The sequence below is a fragment of the Erinaceus europaeus genome, chromosome 17 (assembly GCF_950295315.1).
Source record: "Erinaceus europaeus chromosome 17, mEriEur2.1, whole genome shotgun sequence".
NCBI lineage: Eukaryota > Metazoa > Chordata > Mammalia > Eulipotyphla > Erinaceidae > Erinaceus > Erinaceus europaeus.
In genome coordinates this window covers 75,526,381-75,547,241 of record NC_080178.1, presented here as the reverse complement: position 1 = coordinate 75,547,241, position 20,861 = coordinate 75,526,381, and the positions used below count along the sequence as shown (strand labels likewise).

General features: G+C 40.5%; 1 protein-coding gene across 15 annotated transcripts in view; it reads right to left on the bottom strand.

Annotated features, from left to right (window-relative positions):
* SOX6 (SRY-box transcription factor 6) overlaps window positions 1-20,861 on the bottom strand; it is a 586,459-nt gene that overhangs the window by 32,234 nt on the left and 533,364 nt on the right. For all 15 annotated transcript variants that reach the window (XM_060177099.1, XM_060177100.1, XM_060177097.1 and 12 more), the window contains one exon: window positions 8,485-8,593. In XM_060177099.1, coding sequence (XP_060033082.1) covers window positions 8,485-8,593 — 109 coding nt within the window. The remainder of the gene's footprint in view (window positions 1-8,484; window positions 8,594-20,861) is intronic.

Genomic DNA, 20,861 nt, shown 5'->3' with positions numbered 1-20,861 from the left:
GGCCTTTGATTGGGCTTTAAAGTTTAAACACCTCTGAGAAACAGGTTGAGTTCTCTTATTAAGTACTAGGGGATGGAGTTAATACAAGAATCTTGACATTTCACTCTCTTGCCCCACCAGGACTATTCATCACTTGAAGAGTTCAATGGAAATTGTTTTCCACCAACACTAAAAGTTATTTGGGAGCTTTTAAGACACAGCAAATGTATTTCTTTAAGAGAAGTTTATTTGCTTGTTTAAGAGAGCTGCACTTTATATATAGTACTGATATAAACTGGTGTACAGGATCCTCTAAAACTGTTTATATCCACAGTAAAATACATTTTTGCAATACTCAGACAACAGAGTTAGTCTTGAGCCGAGAGCTTTTGAGCTCTGCTTATCTCCTAGCTTGTATGGCTGTCACTTAGTCTTAACCATGTCTTAGACCTCCCTGGCTACTCATACTGGCTTCAGACTCCAACCTGCAGGTTCTATAGACAATACTTTACCTATTCATTTCTCTGTTAGGCAGGAAATAAAACTATGTCCATAATCCCTCAACACAGCTCTGGTGAATGTTCCCTTCTGATTTTCCTGAGTCTTTCTTTAAATATCTACAACTACCTACCTTTTATTTCTGGTGTATACTCTAGTACTTGAATAACTTACTGTGCAAATACATCACACCGCTGGCATATTTCTATAGTAAATCTACTTAGTTGAAGTAAAGTCTGATCTCTAATTGATACTTGTAAAATTTTAGTTAACTTAAAGGTGAACTTTTTTAAGGGCTAGAAAAAAGTCAAGGGGCCCATAACTTTATTAATTTTTGCCTAAGCCAGACAGCTAACATGCAGGTGGGCTAAAGGTATTGTCTGGAGAGATGGTGTCAGAGTTGGAAATTGGACTAGAAAGCTGGATAAGGGAAGAGAGTAGCTCCCAAATATGGGGAAAAACATATAAATATTATTAACTTATAAACCCCATCGATTCTGCATCCCTGTAGGTCTGAGCTTGCATTCTGTGATGATAGCTAGGAAATTCTAGGCTACCCTCATTGCAGGACCTGTCTTCCTCCCATGCCCCACTAGGGAAAGATAGAGACAGGCTGGGAGTATGGATCAAGCTCCATGTTCAGTGGAGAAGCAATTACAGAAGCCAGACCTTTTACCTTCTGCACCCCGTAATGATCCTGGGCCCATGCTCCCAGAGGGATAATGAATAGGAGAGCTCTAATGGAGGGGGTGGGATATGAAACTCCGGTGGTGGGAATTGTGTGGAATTGTACTCCTCTTATCCTATGATCTTGTTGATCATTATTAAATCAATAATAAAACAGTCAACCAGAAGTCACTTAGACAAATTTTCAAATGAATGAAAAATTTAGGAAAATAAATGAAAGTGACTTGCTTCAGTTGGAACTACTTGAATTCCAGTCTTCTAGACCTTGCAAAAATATTATATGCTGTGTCATATGGCGAAATCATAATTTCTTTCTTTCTTTTTTGGAAACGAAGTTAGACTAGACTTTATTCAGAAGTCAGACAGAATAAAGTGAGACATCAGAACATCAGACTAGAATCAATAGGTAGGAAGCAGAGATAGTTTTTGAATAGAAATGACAAGTCATTGTTAGAAATGCAATATACTTTTAAAGCAGTCAGTTTTCTATCATTCAACTAATAGACACATTTGAACAGAAGTGATATGACCACTGTCAGAGATATGAGAAAAGATTTCTTGTCTGGAATTGTAAATATGTTCCTTTTTCCGTTTATTTCAATTCTGAGAATCTAAGTATTACAGTATGATGCAATGTATTTTAATGGACCTCATCCAGTAATGACCTTCACATCCCAACACATAAACAGTCATAGTATTGGGAGCTGGGCGTAGTGCATTGGGTTAAGCGCAAGTGGCGCAAAGCACAACGACCAGCATAAAGATCCCGGTTCAAGCCCCCGGCTCCCTACCTGTAGGGGAGTCGTTTCACAAGCAGGTCTGCAGGTGTCTACCCTTCTCTCCCCCTCTCTGTCTTCCCCATCTCTCTCCATTTCTCTCTGTCCTATCCAACAATGACATCAATAACAACAACAATAAAAAAAAAAAAGCAACAAAAGGGAATAAAGAAATAAAATACAAAAAAAATTTTTTTTTTAAAAGTCATAGTATTTAACCTCACCCTGACTACCACAGGTTTGTTGTTTTTTTGGTTTTTTTTTTGTCTCTGGTGTCTTACATGATCTGTGTCTCAAATCAATCTCTTATCCCACCAGGAGTAAGGATTTAGGGAAGAGAAGAGGAATGAGAAAAGTTTCAAAGATTTCCCAGAGTGTGGACAAAAGGGTCAGCAGGATTTTGAACAGAAGACAGTCAAATTATGTGTTACACGTCTAAGGAAACAGAGGACAAGTTCCATCTCTGTTATCTATAAACATAGAGTTTAAGGTAACAATTATAAATCTATCCTAAGATATAAAGATTAGTAGCAATAAGTTCTCTCTCTCTTTCTCATAAACACACACACACACACACACACACACACACAACACACACACACACACACACACAGAAAGGGAGAGAGAGAGACAGAGAGAGAAAGAGGGAGAGAGAGAAGGAGGAGGAAGAGAGATTTCAGAAGGGTTAAGACCATTTTGGTAATAATTTAGTTTGCAAATTCAAAAGCAATCTAAAAAACCCTTCTAAGCAAATCTAACTTCTGCAAGGGGATATTCTTGATGACTATATCTATTCCCATTCAAATCACAGCAAGTTTTTAATACATGGAAAACAGCACATCATTACAGTTCTAATCCAGGGTCCAAAAGCCCGGCCAATAATAATCGTTTTTAGAAATCACAGTCTCTGTTCCACTATTTCCACATCAGAATGGCAAGTAGCCTCTCTTGGAGACTGGGACACAATAACTGAAACTTAGATCTACAAGAAATTTTAGAAAAATGCTTTCTTACCTAAATTATTCTTTAAAATATAAATTAAGAGGTGCGCCTTTTTAGAAACTCCAAATGTAAAAGAAAAAAAGATGAAAAGAATGTTAAAAAAAAAAAAAAAGGTAAAAGAATCCCAAGGCACAACTACCACTGAAGAGGAAACGCATGTGAGCAGGGAAAGAGAAGACAGGCCATCTGGAAAAGGTGATTGTGAAATACTACTAGACTAATGAAATACTACTCATTAGTAAAAAGGATGAACCAAGGAGCTAAAAACTTCAGCAAATGGCACAAATATACTCTCGATATAGCTCACTTTATTTTTTTTCTGAAAAAAAAAAAAAGTAAATGGAAGCAACTGTGGACAAATCAGCTGTCTTACAAGAAACACACCTGCTTTTATGAAGGTCCTAATAACAATCTTGGATTTGGAAGGGACCTTAAAGATAATGGAATCCAACATAACTCTTGGAAAAGATGAAGACACTTAAGCTAACGGCCATTGCTCACTTATATGTTGTCATTTAGCAAAGTGCTTTAATCTAGGTCTCCCAAGAGCCACCCCAAAGTCCTTTCTACTACACTTTGCGATGCTGAGATTCAAAGAACTGGGAGAAGAGCTGCACACCTGCCTAAGTAGAACAAGGAGAGGGAAAAACTGAAGACATTGTTTCTTATTCCAAATACAAGGTGACAAACTCAACCAGCTGAACCCTCCCTTCCATACTTATCCTGCATAGCCACTACCATATTTTATGTATAATACATATTAAGCCTTCAACTTCTCCAGAGTATAACAAGACCTTAAACATGTTCCCTAAGCCCCCAGCACCAATGAATTTGTAGTTTTATAAATATCTTGGTGAACAAGAAATGCTGTCTTGTCACATTCAAGCCAAATAACAGCTGGACTTTAAAAATAAAATTTGGAAGGCACTTGCCTTTTATATTTCTAATTTCTGTTTTCCTAGCTTATGGTTTTGTCATTTGATTTTGATGAGTGGTTAATATACATGCACAGCTGCCTCTTACGGTGACCTTTCCCTTGTCTGTCTGAGCTGGCTCCATGCTCCGAGATAAGAAGCAGTCGCTTACACTGGCATCTTCATGGGTGGAAGACATTTTCCTGGGTAGCCTGGCTGGGTTAAGGTCTCAGCTCCTAAGATGACTTTCTAAAGTCACTTCAGAAGTTACACAGGAGAATCCGGTAGAAGTGGAGAGAGGATATAATCCTTTAAAACTGCTCTCCAGTGTTGGGAAGACAGCATAGTGGTTATGCAAAAGACTCTCCTGCCAGAGGCTTGAGGTCGCAAGTTCAATTCCCAGCACTCATCATAAGCTGAGCAATGCTCTGGTCATTTTTTCTGTCTTTCTTTCTTTATCTCACTCTCATATTCAAATAGAATGAATAAAATATTTTAAAAAGGCAATCTTACATTATTTCAAACTGCCAATACATGAACCAATATAAATGGATACTAATGGATACATGAATAGAGAAATGTCATGTGTGTGTGTGTGTGTGTGTGTGTGTGTGTGAAGACAAGTATTAGTTAGCCAGAACTTGAATGCAACGTGTTAGATGAAATAATCAGTCAGAGAAAGACAGCTACTGGATAGACTCACTTAAAGTTAGAATGTAAAAAAGTCATACAGTGAAAAAGAGTGGTGCTTAGCAAGGACTAGGACTGGGAAGATGGGACGATGCTGGCCAACGGGTATAAACTCCCAGTTTAAAATGGCTATGTCTGTGAGATCTAAGGCACCGCGTGGTAACAACCATTAACAAAACAGAATTATATACTTTTAAGTTGCCAAGAGAGATCTTGAATTTTCTCACTAACAATAAAAGATGGTGGTAATTATATGAGGTAATATATGAACCAACCAAGACCATTACAAAAATCATTCCACACTACGTGCATACATGTATCAAATCATGACATTCTATATCTGAAATTTACACGATGCCATATGTCAGCTGGATATCTACAAGGCTAGAAAGGCATCTGATAGCTATTGGAAAGCCAAAAGAATCAAAGAAACAACAGGACTGAGAAGGCATGATGCCCTGGGCTAAAACCACAGAAATTATCTGTCAGTCAAACTTACCTAGAAAGGGAATTCTCTGTGAGGCATAGGAAGTCTTGATTTTTTTTTTTTTTTTTAGTACTTTTGATAATTGTGTCTGTTTGTATGTGCTGTGTAAGAATTTCCTCATAAAGTGTCTGTCTTTCTTCACTGAACTTTAAACCCCAAGACATGGGGGTACATACCTATTTCCCTTTGGTTTATTGAGTTTCCAGTTCAGGGAGTAGCACATAGTAGACACTCAAGAAACACATCTGACAGAAGGAGTAAATACTCTTTTCCAGTTATTCTTTCACTTTACTCTATTTTTACTCCTTCTATTAAGGGAAATATGAGAGAGCAAAGTGGATACAGCATTATGTGTACCTGTTATCTTCTCTGACTTTAGTATGAATTGTGACTCCAGTAGGCTTTGCAATCAGATGCCAGGAAATACCCAGAAGTCAGCAGAAGGCCTCCATCCCCCCAGCAGTCCTCCCCAAAGCACTGCCCTTCTGCTGGTGGTAGAACAGGTAACTTGACTCCATTCATGAACTCACAGTCCCCTCAAAGCACATGAGGTCTCAATGGCAACTCTGGGCAAGCTTCTGAAGGGAGGTTTTCACACGCTCCTTAAGCTCCTGGGCCACTCTGGTCCTTCTACTATTACACTCACCAGGCGTTGCTGCTGTGTGTGACACAGTAACATGAGAGATGCTGTGCGCCATGACTTGCTATATTTAGGGGAGAGGAAATGGGCCATGCTGAGGAAGGTCACGAGAAGCTTGTTGAGAAAAAGGAAGGCACTGACGGGCACTTGTATACACAGAGTGTTTAGTATGGCACAGTATTTAAGAATTTCAGTGCTGGAACCAGGTTGTCTGGGATCAGATCTCCACTCTCCCTTTACTTACTGTGTGATCCGTGGCAAGTTAGTTCATTACTTTTAGCATAGATTTTTCACACTTACAATGCCTTCTTTACAGAGTTACATAAAGTCTAAACGAGAACATGGGCGTGAGAAGGCTTGCACATCTTTTGGCATATAAGACAATCAAGAAATGGGCTTGAATTCAGATGGTCTGGGTATTCCAAATTTTTTGTCTATATAATATTTCTCTAAAGTTAAGCTTCCTATTTTTCCTTTGTAATGATTAATAAGTATTCATGAATTGGTAACTTACCAAGCACATGTTATCATCAATGCAATTGTCAGCAATAATAATTAGATTGTTACTGAGAAGCAACTGACTACATTTACACCCAATATATAGCTAAGAAAATAGATGAAAGATAATGGAAAGATGAAGTAAATGATCTTAGAACAAGGATAAGGTGCTAGAACTCTGTAGTTCCTAGTTTCTAGAAAAAGTGAACAAAGTATACATTCCCAAGTGCTTAATATACTGTGTCATTGGGCAAGGTCAGACGTGTAGACACTCTCCAGTACAGTCTACCAGTGAAGTGGAGATGGGTCAGAACTAAATAACTGGCCCCCTAGGTCAGGGACTTCCATCTTTACCAGAAGGAAAAAAGTCCGGGACTTCTAACTGCCTTATAAAAACGTCATAGTGCAGAGTTGGAAAATAGTTGATCCAGTAGGATCTGTGTCTTGCCTTCCATGAAGTCCTAGAAGAAATGCCCCACCCCAGCTGCCCTAGAACCATGTAAGAGCACCAGGGAACACCGCCAGAGGAGTGCCACAGATGCTGGTTTGGTGCTGTGGTATCTCTCTTCTCTGTTCTCTCCTCTTCTTGCTCCTCTCTCTGCTCTCTCTCCCTCTCTCTCTCTCTCTCTCTGACTACAGGGTTCTTAGTGCCTAGGGATCCACTGCTCCTGAAGCCTTTTTTTTCTTTTTGCATTTTGTTGTCCTTGTTGTTATTGTTATTGGGTGCTGTTGTTGCCAGATAGGATAGAGAGAAATTGAGAGAGGAGGGGTAGATAGAAAGGGGGAGAGAAAGACAGACACCTGCAGACCTCCTTCACCACTTATGAAGCGCCCCCCACAAAGGTCCGGGGAGCCGGGGTCCTCAGGCTGGTCCCTGCGCTTTGCACCATGTGCACTTAATCTGCTGCACTAGTGCCAGGCACCTTTACTCATCCTTTCTACCAAAGAAATGGCGAGTCAAAAGTGGGCCAGACTGGTTACTCAGTGGTATCTTGTATGTAAGAGGCTTTGGGTTGTTCCCCAGCACCGAGAGGCAGAGAGAGAGAGAGGGAGAGAGAGAGAGAGAGGGAGAGAGAGAACAAGAAGTGAGTGTGTTCTTGTCACATTCTTCTCACTTTGAGTCCACTTTCTACCTCCTCTCCCTTTTCTCTATCCCTCAGTCCTCCCACTTCCAGCCCGATCAGAATTTGACACTTTGGCCCAGTACAATCATCATACATTAGTCTCTCTTACTGGCGAGAAGAATCTGCCTCCTGGGAACTCTCTGAGATGCCTCCCAGTGCCTGCCTGATAGTGGTCTTGGCGGCCGTTTCTGGGCTGCCTTGCGTAGCCCCCAGCCACCTATCACTGGAAGCCAGGAGCAGTACAAATGTCGCTATGAAGCGTCTGCATGTGTTTTCAAAGGATTGGGGTCCTGGAAGAAATTCTATCCATAAAAGGGACAACAGTAAGATTTTTTTTCCCCCTTAAGCTAAAGAAGGTCTTCAGCTGAGACCCAAGATGGGTGCAGTATTGTGTTACTGTGAAGAGAATTAATCTTCCCTGTCTGGTGGGAGGGATTTTGCCAAAGGAACAGATAACGGGAAAACTAGTCCCTACTCTGTGATGACACAGTAAATAACCAGGCCATGTTACAGCTGAAGTGCTGACCTCACTCATAAATTGTAGTTAAACTCTAGGTAGCAATTTCTGCTGATCTGCTGCTTGTGCATTTAAAACAAACAAACAAAAAGGGAAGAGGAGTGAACAGGCATTGCTACAGCGGTGGATAAACACCCTGACACTCAAGCTGGTATGTTCATCTAGACTTTTAAAAGGCCTTGGAGATGGGCAAATGCCCAGACACAGACCAGGTCTTCCAGTCAACTACTAGTTTTGCTAAAGTTGCTGCAAACCATGATTTAGTGCCCCCCAAATGATTTGATTATACCAGGAAATAACTTTATTTGGATTTAAAAAAAAAACACTTCTCCTTTGTACGTTTGTCCTCCCACTTCTTTAAACAAGAATTCAGTGAGATAGACAAAACATGGAATTATGTTGATTCAGTGGGATGCAAGAGGGATAATTTCATTTTTAAACTTTAAAATGGCACAGTGAAGTATGCTTCGTACGATGTATGCAGGAGTATAAGGTCTAGCTGCTTCAGAAAGCTCTCACTATAATACATAATGGAGACCAACCTATTATCTGTTTTGCCAAAAAAAAAAAAAAATTCTAGCTGGTAGTTCCCAAGAAAGACCATGAAGACACAAAATTTTATATAATACAGAAACACACGGGGGGGGGGGGGGCTACAGAAAAACCACTCACCCTCTGCATCTTCTGGCCGAGTAAGATCGATGACACCTGGACCCAGCTTTCCATCGTCACTAGGCTTTCCTGGTATTTGGGGCCCCAGATTCTCAAAGCGTGCTCTCTCCTAGGAGAAAGAATAGTCAGAGGCTCATTCTAGCTCCCAGAGCAGACACTTCCCTGTTTTCAATTTCTCTCTTGCTTAACGGGTAAAACTGGAATTTACAGACATCATATCTGACAAGCTTGGACCCAGTCTTTTAGGAAGATTCCACAGAAGCCTGCTTGAGGCACTGGCAGTACTGACAGCCTCTGGACCATAGTACCTGCCAAAGGAACAAACCTATGTGCCTGGGATATTCAACACAATAGTCTCTGTTGGATCTGTTTCAGCTTTCTAAAAAAAAAAAAGACACAATAGAGAGGCTCAAAGTACAAAATGTGAAAGAGCAGTTTCCATCAACACATACCACTGCCTCCCAGATAGATAGCAGGTTTTGAATTGGCATTCCTGGGAAAATACACATTGGGATTGCACCCAGGAGGATTTAAGAAGGAGTATTTCAAAGCAGGTAGTGTCGATGTCAGTGGTTCTACTAATTTGCTTGGGAGTCTGAGTAGACTCCCCAGGAAGGGAATCAGTAGCCGTTTGTTACTGCTCATATGCCAGCAAGCCCAGGAAAGTTTCAAAGCCAGAGACGTTTGGCTGGTTAACCAGTTCTAGGAACAGGGCATCGAATTACCCCAGTAAAGGTTTTTCCTCTGCAACTGTTTGGTCCAGTAGTCGAAGGCTCATTGGCCATCACGGTTATGGTGTTCTTGTCTGCAGGAACACAGCACGTGTTCCCCTCTTGCTCCTCTCCAGACTGAAACGTGGCTTTGTGTGGTGCTTATGAATGAATGAAACCTTGTTGTTCATTGCTATGAAACAATATTAAATGTCATGTCAGCTTGAATTTACAGACATGAACTAGCAGCTTCCAGCTCCGGGGATGGCTTCTGCATGTTACACTTAATGCATTATGCAGCAGTGGAGTGCGGATGGCTGCTCAGTCTATTGTTCAATGACCTAATTCTGTGCGGGCATGTATGGCACTGGAGAGAAACGCTGAGTGTTCTCTTCGGGAAAATGTTTAGAAACTTGGAAATATTCTTAAAGAGCAAACATACAATTACTTGATAGAGGCTGTGTCTGATTTGTACAGTCTCACTGCATTTGTGTTTTCTAATATGATTCTTTTTGAATATCATTATATTTCTATAATTAATTCCCATCAGTCAAATTGTGCAGGAAGTCTTCTACTTCCCCTTCATCATGGAGTATGTTGAAATCTGTGTTGGAAGATAACACAGCATAAACCTTGGTCTGATCTAGCACTGTTTCTGTGAAAGGTTTGCAATAAAATTCTAATCAGGAATTTTTCCCCAACCGCTTAGTGTAACTAGTTACAATAGGGACTGGTATTTGAGGAAAGCTCTGAAATACACCCCTTAATGAAAAACAGAATGGAAATCAAAAGCAAATTAGGTATGGTTCCCCAAGATCGTTGTATGCGAGAACACAGCAGCAGAAAGAACAAATTAACCCAGATGCGAACACAACAGAAAACAACCACAAACCATGTGGGAGTTTCACACATAGTCAAGGGAGGAGGAGGACAGCTGCTTTTAATCAGTCAGTTTCTACTTTGGAGTAGCACTTTTGGTTATCACCATGTGAAGGAGTTACAGTGAAGAGTAGTAGCGGGCAAAGGAAACATCCAAGCTTTGCTTCATCACATTGTTTCACATTGCAGATATTTGCATGTGAATGCCCTCCCTCTGCTGGATGCAAAAGGAGTCTGGATGTGACACCTGCAGTCTTGGAAGAACGACCTTGAACCACATTTTCATGGGGGGGGTGGGGACAGCTTTCTCTGAAAATCAACAGACCGTGTTACCTATCAATATGCATATTTCAAGTATCTTGCTAGTCATTCATTCTCTTTGATTTGACTGGAAAATATTCTCAGGGAGAAAAATAATAAAGTTCCGGAAAGAATATCAATATTTTGACAAGGAAGGAGAAGAGGGAAAATTACATGCCATGGTTTGTAAAATCCTCAGACAACAAAGCTTACAAGATGATAATATCTTTTATAAAAAATGAAGTGCACTCACAAATCAGTAGTATCAGCTTGTTTTTAATCATAACAAAAACCATTCAGAACATTCAACAACACTTTCATGGTGCCTTTGGAGTCATACATTTTTCTGACTTCATTGACAGAAAAAGTCTGCATAGATACTTTCCTTCCAAAGTATCAATATTTTGACAGAATAGAAGTCAGGTAAGAGTACCCCATGAAACAATAAATAGGAAGAAAATGAATCAATGATAACAATGGTTTTGGGCAGTGGCTATAGTTTTTTATATTTGTTGATATTAAACATGTGTGTTTGAGATTAAAGATGGACCCTGCAAAGCCATACCCTTTCATATCAATTTCTTTTTTAATTAAAAATTTGATTATCCTTTATTTATTGGATAGACAGCCAGAAATCGAGAGGGTAGGGGGAGATAGAGAGGGAGAGAGACAAAGAGACACCTGCATCTCTGCTTTACCACCGCCCGGGCCCTCCTATAAGTGTCTACCCAGTCGCCTAGGAGATTTCCTCTTCTCTCCAAAAAGCAGCTCAGAATATCTATAGCCTAGTCACTTAACCATAAGACAAGAGACCTTCATGTCTATAAATTAGCTCTGGTGAGCTGAGCTAAGCAGAGATTTTGACAGATGAGTTTGAACACGAGGCTAGCAAAAACAGGATGTAGACATGGCATAGAGTGAAGGTCAAAGATACTTCAGTTCCAAGAGACTTCAACTTCTGGTGGTTAAGTGTCAGTGGGTCTCCCCGTTTATGGAACAGACTGTAGGTGGCAAGTTCTGAACTCTGGTTTTCCCACACACTCAAACTAGCTCTCACAATGTGCACAACTCCCCCCCCCCCAAATATTTTAGAGATAGAAGCAAAATACCTCAACATTCCATCTCAACTCCTTACACCCTCACACCCTCCTCCCCGAAAAGCATGCTCATCTTCAAGGTGACAGTGAACTGAGCATTTTACATGCTGTGATGTGATCAGACACTTAACTTGGGCATTGTCCGTTACACACAGGCAGGCAACATAAAAGTTATTGAAAACAAATTCAAGTCGGCTCTGCTGTGTTGTGGGACTGGTGGTTGGCTAAGTGCTTTGAAATGATGATGTATGAGGTAGATGTTGCATATTAAATAAAGATATTTAAATGATAAAGCCTCCTTTAGTGAGAGCTGATGAATGCTCACTGTTACCACATGACTGTGGCATCCATCATCTTCACAGATTATCAGAGTCAATGACGGGGCAGTCTCACTGATGACAGATAGACTGCCACATTATTATCCCTTATTTCCAGAGTCACTGAACAAACCATTCAACTCCTCAGACATTATTTCTAACTTTGCATTAAATTAGCAACTTTTCCCTCCCTCCCACGGAAAGATGGATCCATTTTGCTTTTGCATCAGCGGAGAGAGAAAGGATTGGGGTTAACTAAAGACAGAGAGGTTTGTTTTCATCCTGGACAAACATATCAACTTCCTCTTACTGGCAACAAAATGTAAAATTGCGACATGGGGAAAAGAGCAGCAGTGAAACAGTAAGCACACAATAATGGCTTTTCTTTGCACTTAGATAAAAGCTGAATTTTTGATGTGCACAGTATATTTTAATAAAATTTTATATACTATGTTTTATACACTTATTGACTATTCCATAATAATGTGTGTGCTCACAGTAAAATCGCTCTTAAATTTATGTGTGTTATTTATACGTGCGCACGTAACAATGCTTTTTGTTGTAAAAAATATTCTGTTTATTAATGTAACTTTACAGCCACTGCATCCAAGATCCGTGGTAAATTAATGACATTTTTATTATTTTATAGTGTCATTAAATTTTTACTGATCACTCCATCAAACAGAGGCAGTAAAGACCATAATGTAAGCTGGGACACTTAGATCAGGCAGTGGGAAGACATTCCATATAGTCAGAAGAAAACAGCTAGCAATAAACGGTATTTATAGCATCTTTAAGCCTGTGAGAATACTTGGATCAGTTTGGCAAAACTGTTTCAGTAGTAGAGTGGATTGTGTACTTAAATAACAGTTTGCTTGCCAGTGAGACAGGCCTTTTTCAAAGCATATGCACAATCACCGACTATAGCTATCTCCTGCAAAACAACACGTAAAATGTGGTGACGTGCTGGCCGCCCTCTCTTCTGGATTAGCAAGACTGACCGGCCTGTACCATACCTCAGATTGTTTCAGTGTGGTGTCCCTTTCTAAAACGGAAGTCGGAAACGACACATGCTGAGAGAGGCTTTTTGTTTGTCGCTGAACAATGATATGTTTTATTTGAATGATATAAATGAGAAGTGCATCACCGACCTTTATTCAGAGCTTGTTTCTAAAGGGCATCCGGATATAGACTCATCCATGATCACCAACCAGAGAACACACACCTAGGGCACCATTACCTACATTGCAACTAGAATGGTTTTGGAAAAAAAATAAGTCTCTCCAGTCACTTCCTCATGTAAAATACATTATTTGGGGATAATCTACACTGGATATCAAATATCTGCTTTGTAGGATATTTGTACATCCATTTTGCATGAATGTCAACATGGTATTTGATACAAATGTATACAGATACCGTAAATAGAGCATCCTACGTTCATGTAAGTACAAGCTTAGAACTACTTACCTTGTATGCAGCAATATTGGCATGGATCTTATCTAGAGTAAATAAAAGTTTTCTTGTTATATGCTACACTGAATCTTTAAGTACTAGTGACTTTAAAAACACCTCTCACGTTTGCAATAATAGAGAGTTTTGCTGGGAAAGCTAGTGCTGCAGCCATATGTTTCGGTTATTCCTAAAGCAGAGTTTCCTAGAAAAGTGACATGCTTTATGGGTAGAAATTCTTTAAGTTGGTTACTACAATGTTCTGAGGCATTACTCATCTTTAACATGTCAGTTCTGTCCCTGCTGGGTGCTGGGGCACTTTGTAGGGGGCATATCTCGCCATACCCAGTGACTCAAGTTCCAGCCTCCAAGCCCCAGCTGCAGGGGGGAAGAAGCTTCAGGAGAAGTGAAGCAGTGTTGCAGGTGTCTCTCTTGCTCTTTCCTTCTCACCTCCCCACTCCCTCTGGATCTCTCTGTCTCAGCCAATCAATCAAACTAAAAGAAGAGCTTTTTCCTTACCTATCTCCCCACCTTCCCCTCCTGTCCCCTGTTCACATCAGCACTGGCAGATCAGTGCAGTCTGCCTCTCTGCCATTATGTCTTGCTGATCATCCTGACTTGCAGATTCTACTGTTTTTTAAAAAGTATGTTATTTATTTATTTTGTGTAGAGGCAGAGAGAAATTGAGAGGAAAGGGGAAGATATGGGGGTGGGGAGGCCTTCAGCACTATTTCACCAGTTGTGAAGCTACCCCCTTTCATGCCCCCTATGCACCCCCACACACACACCACGCAAGTGGAGACCAGGGGCTTGAACCCAAGTCCTTGAACATTGTAACATGTGCTCTGTGCCAGGTGCACCTGGTCCCTCATATTCTACTTTTACAGGGTTTTTTTTTGGGGGGGGGGCAGTGGTCCTCCACTAAATGTCTTCCTGTCAACTGCGGTGAATGTAGAATTATAACTCTAAAACTTAACTACTGTATGATTTCTCTGAGTCTGCTCCTTTGTAAAATGGAATAGAAAGTGTTGATGCTGTAGAATTGTAATGATTAAACACAAGACTGTCTGTGTGTGAGCTTTGTAAAAAGAAAGCAACTCATAATATCTACTTTCATTCAAAACAGTATTCAGTGTTTGCTAATGATTTCAAAGCTAAATACTAATGAAGACAGACTTCTTCTCTGAAGGCCAGTCTCTACTCTCCTGTATCCATCATGGGAACTACATAAGCAGAGATGCTTTTCTTTCTGTTTTGGCTGCTAAGCATCTCAGAATCTAACCATTCACTTCTGTAACCCCTTGGCTCTTCTATTCTCTTCCTGCAGTTCTCAAATGGTAGGATCTCCACGAGGAGAACCAAGCTTCTCTGTGTGATGCGTGCAATCTTTCATGATCTGACTTTCACTTTCCTCTTCAGCATAATAACCAATTGCTTCCAGTTATTTATTTTTAAAGGTTTATGGGGGCAGTGGCACACCTGGTTAAGTGCACATAATACTATGCAGAAGGACCTGTGCAAGGACCCAGGTTTGAGCCCCCACTCGGCCCCCACCTTCTGTAGGGATGCTTCACAAGTGGACAAACAGGTCTGCAAGTGCTTGTCTTCTAGCTATCTGTTTGCCCCCTCCCCTCTCAACTTCAATTTTTCTCTGTCCTAGAAAATTAAAAAAAAAGAAAAAGAAAAAATTGGCTGCCAGGAGCATTGGATCCATAGTGCTGGCACTGAGCCCCAGTGATAACCCTGGAGGAAAAAAATGGGGGGGGGGGCTTATATATTAACAAGGGAGTGAGACAGAGACACAGAAAGAACTGGAACATTACTCTGGCACACATGATACCAAGGACTGAACTCAGGATTTAATACCACTGCACCACTCCTGGGTGGTATTCATCCCAGTTGATAGCCCTACTTGCAATAAGATCAAATTTCTTGGCTATTTATGAGATAAATTGTCCTCTTGAAATTCACATGTTGAGCTTTAACCTCTGATACCTTAAAGATAAGAGACTCTTACAGTGGACCCTAATCCAACCTTTTGTCCTTTTAGGAGTAGGTAACCTAGACACAGAGATACCAGGAATGTGTGTTCATAGAGAAAAGATTACGTGAGTCACAGTGAGAAGTCACTCAACTGACTTCTCCCAAGGAAAAATTTAATGAATAATACCACAACATAATTTAGGTATGAGACCCTATTGGCCTCCGAAACAATTGTCTGGTAGTTGCTAATGTTAGGATATAATTGTGGTTCTACCTATTAACAGTGTTACCTGTCTTTCTACCTACCTATCTACCAATATATGACTATTTTAAAACACGTTTTTAGCATACCTGGGAGGGTGCCTACTTTGTCACATGTCCAAACCAGGTCTGAACCTGGCCTCCACCACACTGGTGGAAGTTTCACCAATGTGGTGCCTTTCCCTCTCCCCTGCTCTCTCTCTCTCTTTCTATATGAAAAGCCCACACAGAGCAGTGAAGCCCCAGTGATGGCAAAAATAAATAAATAAATAAATAAACAAACAAACAATGAAATTAAGATTTGTTTATTTGATGAGAGAGAGGAGAACCAGAGTACCACTTTGCCATGTGTAGCCTGAGGAATCAAACTCAGGATGCCACACAGGTGAGGTGTGTATGTGACAGCAGAGCCACCTCCCTGACTGCTGAGATTCTTAAAAAGAGGAAGTTCTGGTTTAAAGATAAGACTTGTAAGAACACAAAAAACATTTTCAAACTTCCCAAAGGTCCATACTGGAGCATATATATGAAGGATTGACATAAGCTGTTCAGAACTCCTTTTAGGAGTCTGATATATGCCACTTGGCCATAAGCTCCATAGGGGAGCAAAAGTATCCCCTAATCCTTTCTATCTCCTTCGAGGACTGTGCTCCATAAATACAAAATAAGTACAGGCCTGTTGAAATGAACTAGTGTCAGCAGAGTTTTCTGTGGATATGTTTTATGAAGCTTTCCAAAACATTCTCAAATGATGTATGACAAGTTTCCCTCAGGATTTGAAGAGTATACCCAACTAAGCAAGCTTGCTCTCCACACTCCTGGCAAGCATGATATCCCGAATAGCTTCTGTAACATACACTTAACTCTTGTCACTGACCGGCTGATGATAAATGATAAAACAGCATTCGCTCTGAAGGTACGAGACCCTTTAATGTTTCTGAGCCACGGAGTGAAGTTTCATCAGGATTATAGTGCTTATTAAGCCCCTTTAACCAAATGCTTTCTACCTCACTCACATGGTTTTAATATGCTTTCCCCAACTGTAAGGTTATTTATAAGTTTGCAACTCCCAAGTAGAGTTATAAAGTGTTCAGATTTAAGCAAATCCAGTTGTGTGGCAGCCCAACTCCTACTTATACGTGGTCTCCAAAGCTTTTTATTAATGTAAAGAGGCATGCTGCATTTTTGCCCCTGAATATTCTCTGATTAACTGTTTACTTCAGTAGCAAGTTCACAGTAAGGTCCATTGTGTAAACGAATACAAACGGACACGTCATTGAAAAGCTTGCATTCTCTCTCTTAAATAGCCGGTATGACTTCGTCATTCTAACATTTATCACGTGAGCAAGAAGTGTTCCGATAAAATCCATGAGCAGTTAAGCCAATGTCTTTGCCAAAAAGTCATCTTGGGAGTTAGATTTGCTCAAAATGTAGAAACTTGATTTCAGATAGCTTACTTTATTTACGAGGTATGCTTTTAATATTGTTTCTAGAAACACAGGTGCAGATTACTCAAGGTGAAGACATAAAAGTGACGTAAACCAAGGATGGATATTCTCTTCAAAACTATACCTCCTATCTAAATTTAACTGACAAACTCATCAATTCAAAGACTTTGTTTCATAAACATAAGTATAAAAATGAAAAAAAAGTGAGCTATTGCCACCGTGCATTCATTCACATTGATGAAGTATATAAATAAATCAAATCTTCTTAAGAGATTTCCCTATAATTTGAAGAAACATTATTCTACAAAAATAATATTTATCTTAAAAAGAAGAGTAGAGGGCTCAAGAAAGCTTGAAGTGCTCTTGATACAAGGAGATACATAGGCCTCCTCATCCAGAAGGAGCCAAGGTCAGAGCCTGAAAGCCAAGGTCAGAGCATCTACCGAGAGTCCTAATGCTGCCCCATGATACAGCTACTAACTCCCAGACTCATGTCCTGCTCCTTCCACTAACTACTCTGCATCCATGTGTTCTTGATCAACTGTGCTGACCCCTGACTACTTCATATAAAATGAGGGAGCTGAGCTAACTAACCTCTTCGGATTTCTGTGTATTGGCTTTCTTTTGGATTCTCCTCCTCCTTTTCCTCATCCGCCTACCTGCCTTCTCCTCTCTCTACTCTCCTCCCTCTCTTCCCCACCCCATTTTCCTTCTCCTTCTTTCAGAGTGTGGGCCTCATGCATGTGTGAGTTCCTTACTCCTGGGGCTGAAATTTTCATTCAAAGAGAGAGTAGGAGGGAGGGAGGGAGGGAGGGAGAGGGAGACAGAAGAGGAGAGACCATAGACCACAGAGCTAGGCATTCCCCCAATACTGAGGCATATGCAATGGTAAGGCATAGCCCCTACCCACTGAGCTATCTCTCTGCCTTTATGTTTTCTTCAAATGCTAAAGTCCGAAATCAAATCGTTGATATCTGACTCTCTTTCTCCCTCTACTATAGGACACAACTGCAAAATCATCTTGCCATGGAAATAAAACATTTGGCGCTATTATTCAGATTATCAAAGAAGTCACTTAGAGATCATTCATTTGTCAAACAAGCCTAACAAACCATTGTTATCCTTGGGCAAGAAGCATTTATTTGTTATTTCTGAAATTCTATCTCCACCACAGATAAAAGTGACCTAAGGGAAGGGATATAGGCAGGGGAAGCAAAGGAAAGAGACAGGAAATCCAAAGGAAAACCTTTTCATGGGAATTTTGCACAAATGCAAATGCACAGGCCTAGCCCACTACTTATCAGGATGTCGCCAGCACAGGGCACACTCCTGATTGTCTAAAGACAAAGTAACATACATGCAATAAGACAAGAGTTATGAAGAGGACACACACACACAGTCTAGTGTCAAGAATTAGTTGACTATTCTCCTCTTATTTTTCTAGCAATCAGGAAGCATGTCTATGGCCAAGGGGGGGGATCACAAATGAATTGTCAAATAAAAATAACCCAATAAGAAAGAGACTTTCTTTAAGATTAACTGAAGTCAAAGTGTAAAAACTGCTTTCATTCCTGGGATCATTAAAAGTTTTTAAATTTTAATGCAAGTCTAAAAGAAGAAAATATCTAAGACCCTGTTCAAAATATTACTCCAACATGGCTACATTTAAGAAGACAAAAGATAGTGCCCAACTGTGGTGCTATGTGTTAATTGTATGGTTTTCCAAGCATGTGGGAGAACTGATATCAATTACAGTATAATTACCATTACTTCCAACAGAGTTAACATGTAGTTACCACAAAATAACATACAATTAACTGGTGTCACATTGCACACCAGACTAAATAAGATACAAATTAAAAATTCCCAAATGTAGTCATAATACTCTCCTATCTCTTAAAAAAATAAAACTACTTTTCTTTGATAAGCTATAGCACACTCTAGGGATTAGTATAATTATTTCAGAGAGGGAGAATCCAAGAAATATATTAGAATCATTTTAACCAGACAATGAAAAATGCATCAGAGAGATGGCAATGTCAGTGAGAATTTAAATATAATATTCTAATGTTATTGTAAATAAAGATCTTTAATGTCCTCAGGTTTCTGTGAGTGTCTGAAAATGAGACAACTATATTTTGTAGAAGATCCTAGGATTGGTTTCTGTTGATAACTGTACGGAGCATCCTGAACAAGAGCCTGCTTTAGTTGTGGACTAGAGGGGCCTGAACGGAGAAAGGCTCCATTTAAGAAGAGAACTTACACAGAATTTCCGAATACCTGCAATGAGAAGTAGCGAAACTTGTTTTCGAACAGGCAATTTACTTATTGGTAGGTGAGCTGAAGAGACAAAGAACATCCCAGTTTGGTTCGAAGAAGTAAAATTCCTCCTTGGAATGCCGCGAGTCAGCATCAGTAACACAGGGCGCCTTCACATGCCGCGTCCGAGAGGGGCACGTGTGGAAACACGTACACACCAAATGCTTCTCTAGGTTTAATTAGAACAGAGCTGGAAGTGGCAGAGTGTAATGCTGTGAAGTTGATGAGAGGACAAAGGCAAAGTAGCTGTGTTTGAAACACAGTGACAGTCTGTCTGCTATATCCATTTCAAACATCTGGTCTTCCAATTATTTATTGAACTCATGTGTAAGAGTTATTTGGAAATACTGCAAACCATTATAGAACAGGAACATACAAACTGCCTTGTAAAGTACTTTCAGGATTGGACTCTTGCTAAAATTCTGAACAAATAGGTGAAAAACTGCTAGGAGGTTGTCCTTTTGTAAATATGCGAAGACTGGAGAGGTTAATATGTCCAGGTAAGATCTGGAGACAACTTGCTATTAACACAGCAACCAAGAGCTTCTTAGGAATTTCCACTCTGCATGCTTTTGAAGATTTAGTTAATTTTCTATATTCTACCTAAATGCCGGCCTGGCGTTAAGTGAAGCTGCCTGCATTTGTAAAAGACTGCACACCGTGTCTGGAGAGTATATAAGCAAATGCAGAGCCACGGGCTTTGAGGGCCACTTACTCCCTTCTGCAGGCAGTAGCTGTTCTTTTCCTTTGAGAGCTTGTTTGCAGGTTCTAGTGGGGAGCGCAGCTACTCCTTCACCCTCTAAGGAAAGCCCCTCCGTCTCTATTAGGGTAAGGCAGTCCTCCTGGAAGGACCCCGCAGCAGCTCTGGGAGGGACTCACATGGAGCGGTGAGGGAGGAAGGGGACACCCACTTAGCCAGCCAGATCAGCTGAATCAACCCTGGCGATCAATGGGGTGACAGATGTCGCAGCCAGATTGCCCTCACATCCTCTCTTTTTCTTTGAATATGGAATTCTTGTGCCCACTTCCATGTTTATCCTTTCCAAAGCAAGACACTTTTGTTCACTCTGAGGGAAACCAAACTGGTTAGGAAGGAAGACGACAATGATGGTTACATCATTATGCCATGTTAGCTCCTCTGGTTCCCACACCACTGCTGCACTCTCTGGTGACTGCAGCCTCGAGAAATGTGCTGATCACTGAGCGCCAGGCAACACAACCAGCCCCTGAGAAGCGAATGTCCTGCACAGAGTATATTAAGCATGTGATGTAAACGAGGCATGTGCCCACCACATATCTGCTGTTTGTCATCACAGCTAGTGAGCAGGGAGGGTGGGTGCAAGGACTAATTATTTCCTTCCCCTGTGTCCACAGAGGAAAAGGAAAGAAAAGCAACAGCTCTTCACAGTTGACCTTACTTAGCAGAAACTTGCAATGTTTTCCATTTCAAGTCTGTCTTGGGAGAGCTCTTATTTATTGTTGTTATACTGGGGGAGGGAGTTGCTTCATTACATTCACAAATTAGACATTGAAATCTGGGCATTATTGACATAACAGTGAGGACAGAAAATGATCCAGCTTATTTCTCAAAAGCTCAGAAACATTTTCAGT